Below are 12271 nucleotides of genomic sequence, written 5' to 3'. Positions count from 1 at the left end.
TCTGGGTGTCACAGCCATATGTGTGGTTTGAGCAAGCCAAGGCTCAGTTCCAGCTTCGCCACATCACCACCGCTGACATCTGCTACTTCTACGTCGTGAGCACCCTCGATCAGGACACAGTGGTGAGGGTCGTAGATTTCCTAGAGCAAAGCAAATACATGGCCCTCAAAGAGCTATTAACCTGCTCTTTGAGCAGATCTTTTTGGAGCAGCTGCCCAAGGATATCCAGCTCTTGCTCAAGGACAAGGACTTCAGCGACCGTCGGAGGGTTACGGTCTGGGTAGACATGGTCTGGAGAGTGAAGAAGAACACCAGTGACATCGTAGACCACATCACAAGACCCCACGAACAGTCCCCTTTGAGATCAAGGCCAGCGGAGAGGTAATTTAATATCCTGGGATAGCTATACTACTATCATCAGCAATGGGGTGCAGAGGCCCGTAGATACCGGCCACCCTGCAGGTTTCTGGGAAACGCAATGGCCAACTATCGTTGATGGCCGTGGTGGTTGGCCCACGTGATAGCTTACTTTACTTCTGGGTCTCCTTGTCAGGCAAGCATTTCCTGGTTGACACTGGTGCTGAGATAAGCGTCCTACCCCTCGCAGGCCTCAACATCTGCAATGGCAAACAGGGCCGAGCACTGAGGGCAGCCAACAGCTCCTCCATTCGGACTTTTGGGACTCACACCATTCCCCTTCATTTCAGCAACACCTGCTTTACATGAACCTTCACCAACTGCTCCTGGGTGGGGGTGACTACCTTGCCTGTTGACTTCAAGGGACGGCGCTTGGTGCACGCCAGAACTTTTCAGATTCTGCCTCAGGGGGAAGCCAAACTACCCCAGAGGCAGAGTCTGGACTCAATAACACTCTTGGACAATGAATTCGACTGCCTGAAACTGGCGTACCTGGACTGTAATGAGCCAGTTTCTACTTCTCCCCTGCTATGCAGGGGCAGACCGCCCAAGGCTACAGACAATGGCCCGGTTGCTGGTTCTGGGAGGGGGTGGTCACGTAGTGGTTCACGTGCAGAGACACGGACTGGCCCACAAAATGGCTGATGAACACGGTAACCGCACAGACCTGGGAGTGACTCCGGCCATCACCCCAGGTGACCTCTGCACGGTGGGAAGATTGGAACTCTGACAGGAATGCTGGCCAATCCCAAGCCAGCACTCCGATGATACTGGGGCCTGACGTCAGCACCTGGGGCCTAAATAAACATGATGACCAGAGCAATAAACCAGTCTCTTTTTCCAAGGCTTTGGTGTGCATGTTGTTCTTCTCCACGCTTGCTTAGTGCAATCACTACAGGTGCATCATTTAGCAAAGTTTTCAATCTTCCCCCATATGCTGACTCATCGCCCCTTTTTATATAACCAACTACTGTGGTATCAGCGAATTTGTGGATATTGTTGTTGTACCGAGCCACACAGTCATAGGTGTAGAGCAGGGGGCAAAGAACGCAGCCCTATGGTGCTCTGGTACTGATGAAGATTGTGGAGGATATGTTCCTACCAATCCTCAGTGATTGTGGTCTGGAAGTGAGGAATTCAAGGATCCAATTACACAGCGGGGTGTTGAGTCCCAGATCTTGAAGTTTGCTCGTAAGTTTTGAGGACATGATGGTGTTAAATGCTGAACACCAGCCTTTCAAAATATTTCATCACTGATGTGAGTGCCACTGGTCGATAGTCATTTAGGCAGGTTACCACACTCTTCTTGGGCACAGGTACGATTGATACCCATTTGAAACAGGTGGATACCATGCCCTGTTGCAAACTGTGTCGTTCTCCATCCTCAGCCAATGCCAGGGGAATGGATGATCTGGCTCCCTGCTCCTCCTGTTTGCTCCCAAGGGTCTGAACCCTGACTGGCTGTGAAGTGAACTGGGACACCTCAAGGGCTGAAAATGAATTCAAACTGTGGGTTCATCCCTTATTTTAGGTTGCAATCTGTTCTCAACAGCATTTCACCATCAACTGCTGCTTTCCCTGGGTCACCCAGTCCTGATTTGTGAATTTATTGTCGTTCTTTCATTGTGGTTGTCTAAATTCTGGAACTCCCTCCTCAACAACACCGAGAGGACATTTGACTGGGGACTCTCCACCACCTCACAGGCAATTAGGGATATACAACTATAGTGTGGACTGTGGAGGGTCATGTGGCTTCTCCATCTGGAATCTGGTGGGTATGTGGATTATGGAGGGTCATGTGGCCTCTCTGTCTAGAGTCGTCAGAAGTCACCTCTCCTGCCAATCAAGGGTTAGATCTGCCCACCTGTGAGGCTGATGCCTGATTGGCCCTGGCAGCTGATGTGTGATTGGTCCTTCAGGTGCCAATCAATGGTTAATTCAGTCCACAGATGAGGCTGATGCACGCTTGGTCCTTGCAGGTCATGTGGACGTGTCCTGCATTAAAAAAGCTGAGCAAGTGCAGTCTCTCTCATTCTCCATTCTTGCTACTACATGCAGACCTTGGCACTGAACTCCAGGCTGCAGGCCACAGGCAGCTCCAGAGGGCCTGACTGCATTGGGCCCATCCTGGATCCTGAGCCATGTATGATACTGGAGATCAGATTCATTTGATATTCTTGTTATAATTAATTTACTGTTTATTCATGTGCTGTGCCTGCTTGAGATAGATAGAGTTGGTGGGTACTGTGTCCTTAATCCTTGCATTCCCAATCAGGAGTTGAGAAGGTTTAGCAGTAGTTTATTTGCACCCAATGTACAGTTATTTGGGCATTATTGTTCTGCATGTATTCTTCAGTTGTTACCACAGCTGAATTCCAGGCTGTAAGCCACGGGCAGCTCCAGAGGGACGACTGCAATGGGCCCGTCCTGAGCTGGTGCTACAATGGAGGTCAGGTTCATGTGTATGTATTTGTTTAGTTATGTGATATACTATGCCTGTGGGTGTTGGGTGCTGAACAAATTAAACCTTTGTTTCTAGGTATATCGTGCCTGTTGGTGGTGGGTACTAAAGAAATTGAACCTTTGTTCCTCGGCATATCAAGCATGTGTGTTGTGTACATTAGTCTCTGAGCATGTGTGCCCTTTTGCGAATTCTCCTGTGCATAAATAAAGGCCACTGGGGTCCATAACATGTGTCCAGCCTTGATTCTCTTTGAACCATTGAACCTATTCTGAACATAGCAGCAATAAATGCTGCCCTTGCCAGCCACACTCACATTTCCCCCAAAAAAATGAACGAGTTAAAAAACACAAATGGAGTGTGTCAAACTGTAGTCTGACTTGGAGGGAAGGTGACCCTTGATTCATACCTTGGCAAGTTTGGCTGGAACGCCAAAGATCAACACACAAGCCAAACCCCGGTCGACAAGAGGGCGCAGAATCCCCTCCAGCTTATTGACGCCGTACCTGGAGAGGCAGACAAGACAAAGAGCCTCTGGTGATACCACACCTTCACTCAGCAGCCTGGCTAAATGCCCTGTTGAATCATTCCAAGGGTATATATACTAAACCTGCCTGCTGTCTGAAATCCACAACACTGAAGTGTCCAAAAGCACAAAGCAGCCTGATTTTCCAATTAAACAATTTCAGATTCTCCCTGGAGAGATTGTTACACATAGCGGTGAGGTGAGGGAGCACCAGTGGCCACCTTCAAATTTGCTACTGTCTGTAAGGAGTTTGTACGTTCTCTCTGTGACCTCTGAGGATTTCTTCCGGGTGCCCCAGTCTCCTCCCACTGTCCAGATGTAAGGGATGTGTAGGTTAACTGGTCACATTGGTGTATTTGGACAGCATGGGCTCAAGGCTGGAAAGGCCTGTATCTACAAAACAAATACACAGAGGAGCACAAATGCTGCAGACGAACTGACCATTTCTACCCATGGATGCTGTCTGACCTACTGAGTTCCTCCAGCAATTCTTTGTCTGCTCTGCATCAAGAACTCCCAGATCAGCTCTAGTATAAATGCCTTTCATTAACCCACTTACATGCTTTACTCCCAGTGTGAGAGTGTTTAACTTGGTGCACCTTGGTGATGCAGAGACACTATGCATCCTTAGAGAAAGGTTGGTTCTTCAAATCTCCCAAGTACCAGCTTCTGACCAGGAAACTTGGGGTCACATTGGGGAAGAGGGCCATCAATTTTTGATCTTGCTGTGGGAGTTTAATTCCGGGCCTTCCTCCAGGTTTAATCCCCTATGACTGGCAACTGCACTCTCAGTTCTCTCTCTGACCCTGCATCTCTCCTTTCCCTTCTAAAAATCCACCATTTGACAAACATTCAGCCAGCTGATACCTCATCAAGTGGCTGGGTCAGGACACATTCAAAAACATTTCTCTGACACCTTGAGGATCCTTCGCTAGAGCAGTACCACATCCCTGCTAGCTCAAAGCAGAGCTACTTGGGGCTTCTTTGGCTTCCCAGCTCTTAGTCCGAGCCTTGGGGATTGCAATTCAAGTGCTGACAAGTTTCCCACCTTTTGGGAAAAATTCCAAACCCCAACCGTTCACAGGATGAAAATAAAACCTTTAGTGATCATAGACAAAGGAACAGAACCAGGCCACTGGGCCCATCAAGTCTGTTGCATAAATCTACACTAAGATACTCCACACTAGTTCCAATTTTTGGCCTTTTCCCATAATCCCTTGATGCCCTCACTAATGAGATATTTGTCTTTCTTTTTTAAAATACCCCCAGAGATCAGGCTTCCACTGCTGTATGCCGCAGTGAGTTCCACAGATCCACAATCCTCTGGCTAAAGAAGTTCTTCCTGATCTCTTTTATATGGATAACCTCTAATTTTCAGACTATGAATAGTATTCTGCCTGTTTAATATTTCCACTGGTAGACTAGGCTTGTATTATATGTTATCTTTTCTAATGGAATACAAGACCTCCTTTCCGAATGCCACCATTGAATACTCACGTCATTTTCTAGCCACAGCTAAAGCCAATCTCAAAAAGCAATTTGAGACTTATCTAATTTTAATTCCAAACTCAATTTTTTCATATAACCCAATAAAAATACCTTAGGATCAAGTGAAAGTTTAAATTTTAATAAGTTCCTTAATTCTATTCCAGAAAGGTTTCACATAACCAAGTCGAGTGCAAGAAAGAGCCAACTTGCTTATGGCACCTAAAGCACTGATTTACGTGAAACTCAACTAGTTCCATCTACCTACTTCCCTTGCCCATAACCCTCCAACCCCCTCGCATCCACGTACTCATATAACCTCATCTTAAATTACAGAATTGACCCTGGCACAACTTCTTCCAGAAGATCATTCCACTCAGCCACCACTCTCTGAGTGAAGAAGCATCCTCTTGTATTACTCCTAAAGTTTTGCCCCTTAACTTATGACCCCTTGTTCCAATCTCTGCTCCCCTTAGGGGAAAGAGTCTATTCACATCTACTCTATCTATTCCCTTGATAATTTTAAATACCTCTATCAAATCCCCGCTCAACCTTCTACGCTCCAATGAATGAAGTCCCAGTCTACTCAATTTTTCTCCGTATTCAAAATACTGCAATCCAGGCAACATTTTTGTAATAAAACTTCTTTGCACTCTCTCTACCTTATTGATATCCTTCCTATCATTTGGAGACCAGAACGGCATACAATACTCCAAACTTGGCCTCACCAACACTGAACATCACCTCCCCAGATCCTATATTCCATGCTATGATTTATCAAGGCCAGCGTACCCAAAGCCTTCTATCTCCATGCAAATCCAACTTCAAGGAACGCTGAAGCATTCCTCCAAGATCCCTCTTAGTCCTTAATGCCCTCCCCTTTACTGCATACATCTTGGCTATTCTTCCTCAATTTTCCTCCATTCCTTCCAGTAATTAACAAATCTACATTCCTCAACTATTGAAAACAGGAGCAGGAACAGACCATAAGGTCCTTCACGTCTGATCAGTATCTGTGCTGGTCTCAATTCCTCTTCTCCATTCCCTTCTATTTTTCAATTTATCAGATATTTATCAGATATATATGTAAGAATCAAGCATCCACCACCTACTGGGGCAGAGAATTCCAGACACTTACCACCCCTGTGAGAAAATATTTTCAACGTACCAGCCTCTTATCTTGAAGTCCCCTTGTCAAACCACCCTCTCAACCTTTCTTATAATCGCACATATTTGAAAAAGGTCACCCCTCGTTCTTCTAAACTCCAAGGGATACTGGTGCAAGAGAGGCGGGAGCTTCACATTCAACTGATCTCAGCCTCTTACAATTGTGGCAATTTAATTTCACCTCCAAAACACACTCAGCCTCGACAGCCTGCCCTCACAACTACTTCTATCCATGACAACATCCTCCTTAACTCTTGCCCTGCTCCCCCTCCATTTTTCTCATGTCCTTCCTGAGGTGTGGAACCAGAATTGTCCACAGTGCACCAGTGAGTTTCACACAGTTCTGACAAAACCTTCAAGGACTCAGGGCTGAACCTTTGAGTGCCTTTTACTTCTTATGGGTGCTGCATGTCTGGCTGAGATTCTCCTGCAGCTCCATGCAGTGAAAGGTGCTGGTTTAGTCAATTAAAGCATTTATGATTAATGTCCTCTCAGTAACTTTATCTATCTATCCTGTGACCTGTGTGTGCACGTTCTCTCTGTTCCTCCACCAGGTATTTTGTACTCCACTGGTAAATTTGCTCTCCCCGATATAATTTCTCTCATTATCAAAATTGAATTAATTTTTCCACTCTGTGCCTACCGATCAACCTTTCTGCAGCTGAGTACGTTCAATTTAGCTCAGAATGGCAGAATTACTTCAAATATATTTACTGAATAAGTTTCCTGCTGTAAATTTCAGTTTACCTCTCAAACCAGATCAGTGAACTAATTTAAGCACTTGTAATCTCGACCTAACATAATTTTGCCTCTGGCTCTGCACAGATCTGAGCTCCAGGAATACATTTGCGTAACAGGACCCTGTGTCTTACTGGGAGTGAACCATACATTCATGTTGCTGTTGCACGGCTAGATAAGCTGCAAGGTTTCTTTGTCTGAAGTAAAGGAAATGCTGCTGTTTCAGTGTCCACACCTATCTGCAGGAAGTGACAAACACACCATTCGAGGAACCTCCGCCCTGTCCTAACTGCTGGCATATCAGGTTCACGCAGGCTGTGGGGGAAGGGTCAGCTTTCTCAAACACATTGCTTACTATATACTGTAGCTTGGATTGTCTTTCCCGGCTGGTATCGCTATTATCTTCAGGATCATACTGGACCGTGTCAATTAACATATATGAATTTATAGTGCAAACATGAAAATCCCAATGCTGCCAGTTCAGGAAAAGTAATGCTATCCAGAGCCAACTCCAATAAATAGAACATAAAAAGCAAATGGAACATTTTAAACCAATAAGCTAGAACAGGACAAATTTTGTGGAATTCTCTGCCCAATGAATCTGCCTTGTATATTTTTGAATAACTGGAGACTTAAGGGTTGTGGGGAACGGGTGGGTAAGTGCACCTAAATCCACAGCCAGGTCAGCCATGATCTTATTGATGGCAGAGAACTGTTGACAGACCAGATAACTGACCCCTCTTCCTATTTCAATAGGATTCAATAGATCTCCTCTCATTCTCATAAGCTTCTCTATGAGTACACATCCAACCTACCCAATCTTTCTGCATAACTCAAGCCATCCATCTCAAGAATCAATCACGTGAACCCTCTCTGAACATGCACCAGTGAAAATCTATCCCTCCATAAATAGTGAATAAGACTGCTAGCAGTACTGTAGATGTGTTCCATCTCATTCACATTTTCCTCAGGCCCCGAATGAATGACAGGGCATTACTAAACTGAGCTGTTACCAAACTACTCTGACGGCTCTGTTACATGTTGCTCAGATGTTGTGTAGAGGCCATCATGCACGAGGGGCGGACTGCTTCAGTTAGGGCACTGAACACAAGACATAAGGGAGAGATTGACCTGCAGAGATGTGAGAGAACAAGAAACCTCACCTTTTATTCAAAGAAATATTAATAATTTTCAATATTTGAACAATATTGTACTCCACTGGTAAATTTGCTCTCCCCAATATAATTTCTCTCATTATCAAAATTGAATTAATTTTTCCACTCTGTGCCTACCGATCAACCTTTCTGCAGCTGAGTACGTTCAATTTAGCTCAGAACCCAAGGAATACAAAAGGCTTTGTACTCATGTACACATTAACAAGGGTGAGGCCTCCTCTCTGCTTTTACCTCTTCTTGCCTTACCCTTCTCCATCTCCTTCCCTTCTTCTCTCCTTGGCCCTCCAAAACCTCCCCTTCCCTTTGCTTTGCTCATTCTCCTTTTCAACTTCTTTCTCACTCCTTCCTACTCCTTCCTTTCACTCCTCCCCTTCCCTCTCCTCTGCCCAGCAACACCCATGCGGCAGGAAATTCCTACCTTGCCTGTCCTGGAAGGCTTGCAATGGGTTCCACAGCATTGGCATCATCACTGGAAGAGGAAAAAGCAGGTATCACTTCTGCAGATTCTGAGGACAAACAAGGTTAAACCAAAGACAGCCCTGGACAATGGATTCCTTCAATGCCCAGTCCAATCATGGCAGAACAATTATCAATGAGATGGCATCATTATTCAGTCATTTGTGTAAATATTTATTTTGCTCCCATTTTAGATTTAATAAAAAATCCTCTTTGGAGCCCACACTGCCTTCTGCCAGCACTTACGTTACAAAGATGGGATAGATGAGGTTGCTTGCAGTGAAGGAGGAGGCGCACGTCTGCCAGGAACGGAGCAAAGGGTGTGAGTAGCCAGAGTGTAAAAGCGATTCCGTCTGCATCGTCCTTCCACAGGTGGACACCGAGAAACCTAAAGCCCAGCAGAGCAGCAACAAATTGACACCCAGAAACCAGTGCAGAGCTAGGAGAGGATGGAATTCAGGGCAAGCTCTGATGCTGAAAGCTTTGAACAAAAACTCCTGGAGGATTTCTTGTCTCTGAGCTCCAGAGCTGAAAGCAATGCACTAATCAGTAGCACTGAAACTCCACCTCTCACATCACACACATTCCTCCCTCCCCCAACCGCACATTCCAACCTCCACTCCAGCTGAACAGTGGGTCAGAACTGAACCAAACACACCAGGGAATTAAGAACGTGATGTGGTTCTGATGTGGTACCTGGCTGTGGACTGCTGTGCATCTAAGGGCGGGTTACTAGTGATCTACCCCTGGGCCACAGATCTGTGGGTTTAAATCCTACCATGACAAGTCATCAAATTAAACTATGGCCATTTGTGCACTGGCACCAAGAGGCTGTGCAATGATAAAAATAGCTGCATAGGTACACAGCTGTTCCACAGGGACATCGGTACACAGATACACAGCTATTCCAAAGGAACACAGGCTCACAGCTGTTCCACAGGAACACAGCTGTACAACAGGGACACAGGTACATAGCTATTCCACAGGGAAACAGGTACACAGCTGTTCCACAGGATACAGGAATACAGCTGTTCCACTGGGACACAGGTACACAGCTGTTCCACAGGGACATGAGAACACAGCTATTCCACAGGGAAACAGGTATACAGCTGTTCCACAGGATACAGGAATACAGCTGTTCCACTGGGACACAGGTACACAGCTGTTCCACAAGGTCACAGGGACACAGCTTTTCCACAGGGTCATAGATACATAGCTTTTCCACATGGACACAGCAACACAGCTGTTCCACAGGGACATAGATGCACAGCTGTTCCACTGGGAGTCAGGTACATAGCTGTTCCGCAGGGACACAGATACATAGGGACACAGATGTTGCACAGGGACAGGAAATCAGAATCATCTTGTTCACTCACAACCCACAGTGAAAGAAGCCTGTATCCTTCCCCAGTCTAGCCCATGAATAACCTGTGTGTGGATAACTCTTAATTACCCCCTGAAATGGCCCAGCAAATCACTCAGCTTGTGGAGGGGGAGTTTGCTGATGTCACCAGCAGGATCCAACTCTGGAGAGTGGGTGGAGAAAAGGTTAGCTTAAGTGGCTGAGCAAACAGGTATGCTGCAAGAGAACTTATACAAAGTAATTGGGCAGCCATTTAGAGTGAGTAATGAGACCTGACCTTAAACGTTGACTGACTGTTTTTCTCCAACTTCTATTTTTTTGTCAAGATTCCATTATCTGAATAAATTTGTTTTTAATATCGGCCTAGTTGCAAGGAAGAGTTATGCATGCAGAGTATAAAGCTAGGATTTTATCTGATCATTCACCACTTTTGATAACGTTTAGTTCCCGAAAAAGGAAAATCACTTTATAGATGGAGATTTAATTCTACATTGTTGAAAAGAGTAGATTTTTGTGATTTTATAAGGAAACAAATTCAAGAATTTTTAGAAATAAATTTTAATTCAGTGGATGATAATTTTTAATAATATGGTGGAATTCTTCATTAGGATGGAATGTGACAGAGTTGATATGGATGCAAAGGTTTTGACCTTGAAGAAGGGTAACTTTGATGGTATGAGATGTGAATTGGCTAAAATAGATTGACAAATAGTACTTAAAGGACTAATGGTAGAAATGCAATGGCAATCATTTAAGGATAGCTTGGAGCAAGTGCAGAAAATGTACATCCCAGTTTGTACGAAGAATAAATTGAGGAGGGTAGAGCATCCGTGGCTAACAAGGGAGATCTGAGAGAGTGTCAAATCCAAAGAAGGAGCTTACAAATTAGCCAAAAAGAATAATATCCCTGATGATTGGGAGAAATTCAGAGTTCTGCAGAGGAGGACAAAAGGATTAATTAGGAAAGGTAAAAGGGATTATGAGAGGAAGCTGGCAGGGAACATAAAAAAATGACAGTAAAAGCTTTTATAGATACATTAAGAGAAAGAGGTTAGTTAAGACAAATATGGGTCTGTTACGGACAGAAACGAGTGAGTTGATCATGGGGTACAAGGGTATGGCAAACTGTTTGAATGACTATTTTAGTTATGTCTTCACCAAGGAAGACATAACTAATCTACAGGAAATTATTGAGGATCGGGGATCTATTTGTGACGGAGGGACTAAAGGAAATAATTGTAAGTCAAGAGGTTGTATTAGTTAAATTGCAGGGATTAAAGGCGGATAAATCCCTGGGGCCGATAGTCTGCATCCGAGAGTGCTGAAGGAAGTAGCCCAGGAAATAGTGGATGCATTGGTGATAATGTTTCAAACATTTTTGGATACTGGATTAGTTCCTGAGGATTAGAGGGTGGCCAAAGTAATCCCACTCTTTAAGAAGAGAGGGAGAGAGAAATTGGGAAACTACAGACCAGTTAGCCTGATATCGGTAGTAGGGAAGGTGCTAGAATCGGTTATTAAAGATGCAATTGCAGAACATTTGGAAAGTAGTGGTATCATCGCACAGAGTCATCATGGTTTTGTGAAGAGGAAATCATGTCTGACGAATCTAATCGAGTTTTTTGTGGATGTAACCAGTAGAGTGGATAAGGGAGAACCAGTGGATGTGGTATATTTGGACTTTAGTAAGGCATTTGATAAGGTTCCGCACAGAAGACTAGCGTATAAACTTAAAAGCACAGTATAGGAGGTATGGTATTAAGGTGGATAGAGAATTGGTTGAGGGACAGGAAGCAAAGAGTAGAACTAAATGGGTTCTTTTCAGAATGGCAGCCAGTGACGAGTGGGGTACCGTAGGGCTCAGTGCTGGGGCTGCAGTTGTTTACGATATATATCAACGACTTAGATGTGGGAATAGATAGCAGTATCTCAAAATTTTGCAGACGATATGAAGTTGGGTGGCAGGGTTAGCTATGTGGAGAATGCTAGGAGAGTGCAGGGTGATTTGGACAAGTTAGGCGAGTGGGCCAGGACGTGGCAGATGCAGTTTAATGTGGATAAATGTGAGGTTATCCACTTTGAAGGTAAGAATTGGAAAGAGGATTATTATTTAAATGTTATCTGTTTAGGAAAAGGGGAGATGCAGCGAGACTTGGGTGTTGCTGTGCATCAGTTGTTGAAAGTGGGCGTGTAGGTACAGCAGGCGGTAAAGAGGGCGAATGGTATGTTGGCATTCATTGCGAGAGGATTTGAGTCCAGGAGTAGGGAAATCCTGCTGCAGCTGTACAGGGCCTTGGTGAGACCACACCTGGAGTACTGCGTGCAGTTTTGCTCGCCTTATCTGAGGAAGGATATCCTTGCCTTGGAGGGGGTGCAGAGAAGGTTCACTACGCTGATACCAGGGATGGAGGGGCTTGCATATGAAGAAAGGATGGATAGATTAGTCTTGTATTCTCTGGAATTTAGAAGATTGAGGGGGGATC

The 12271-nt window shown here is 44.9% G+C and overlaps 1 protein-coding gene across 3 annotated transcripts in view; it reads right to left on the bottom strand.

Annotated features, from left to right (window-relative positions):
• Window positions 1-12271, bottom strand: part of alad (aminolevulinate dehydratase) — a 75076-nt gene that overhangs the window by 30316 nt on the left and 32489 nt on the right. For 2 of the 3 annotated variants that reach the window (XM_069934751.1, XM_069934759.1), the window contains exons 2-4: window positions 8672-8813; window positions 8388-8438; window positions 3288-3384 (exon numbers count right to left, since the gene is read on the bottom strand). In XM_069934751.1, coding sequence (XP_069790852.1) covers window positions 3288-3384; window positions 8388-8438; window positions 8672-8784 — 261 coding nt within the window. In that variant the 5' untranslated portion in view covers window positions 8785-8813. The remainder of the gene's footprint in view (window positions 1-3287; window positions 3385-8387; window positions 8439-8671; window positions 8814-12271) is intronic. The other variant, XM_069934767.1, reaches the window with a different exon arrangement.

This window comes from Narcine bancroftii, chromosome 1 (assembly GCF_036971445.1).
Source record: "Narcine bancroftii isolate sNarBan1 chromosome 1, sNarBan1.hap1, whole genome shotgun sequence".
Classification (NCBI taxonomy): domain Eukaryota; kingdom Metazoa; phylum Chordata; class Chondrichthyes; order Torpediniformes; family Narcinidae; genus Narcine; species Narcine bancroftii.
Note: the sequence above shows the minus strand (reverse complement) of the source record. Positions and strands in the feature narration are given on the sequence as shown.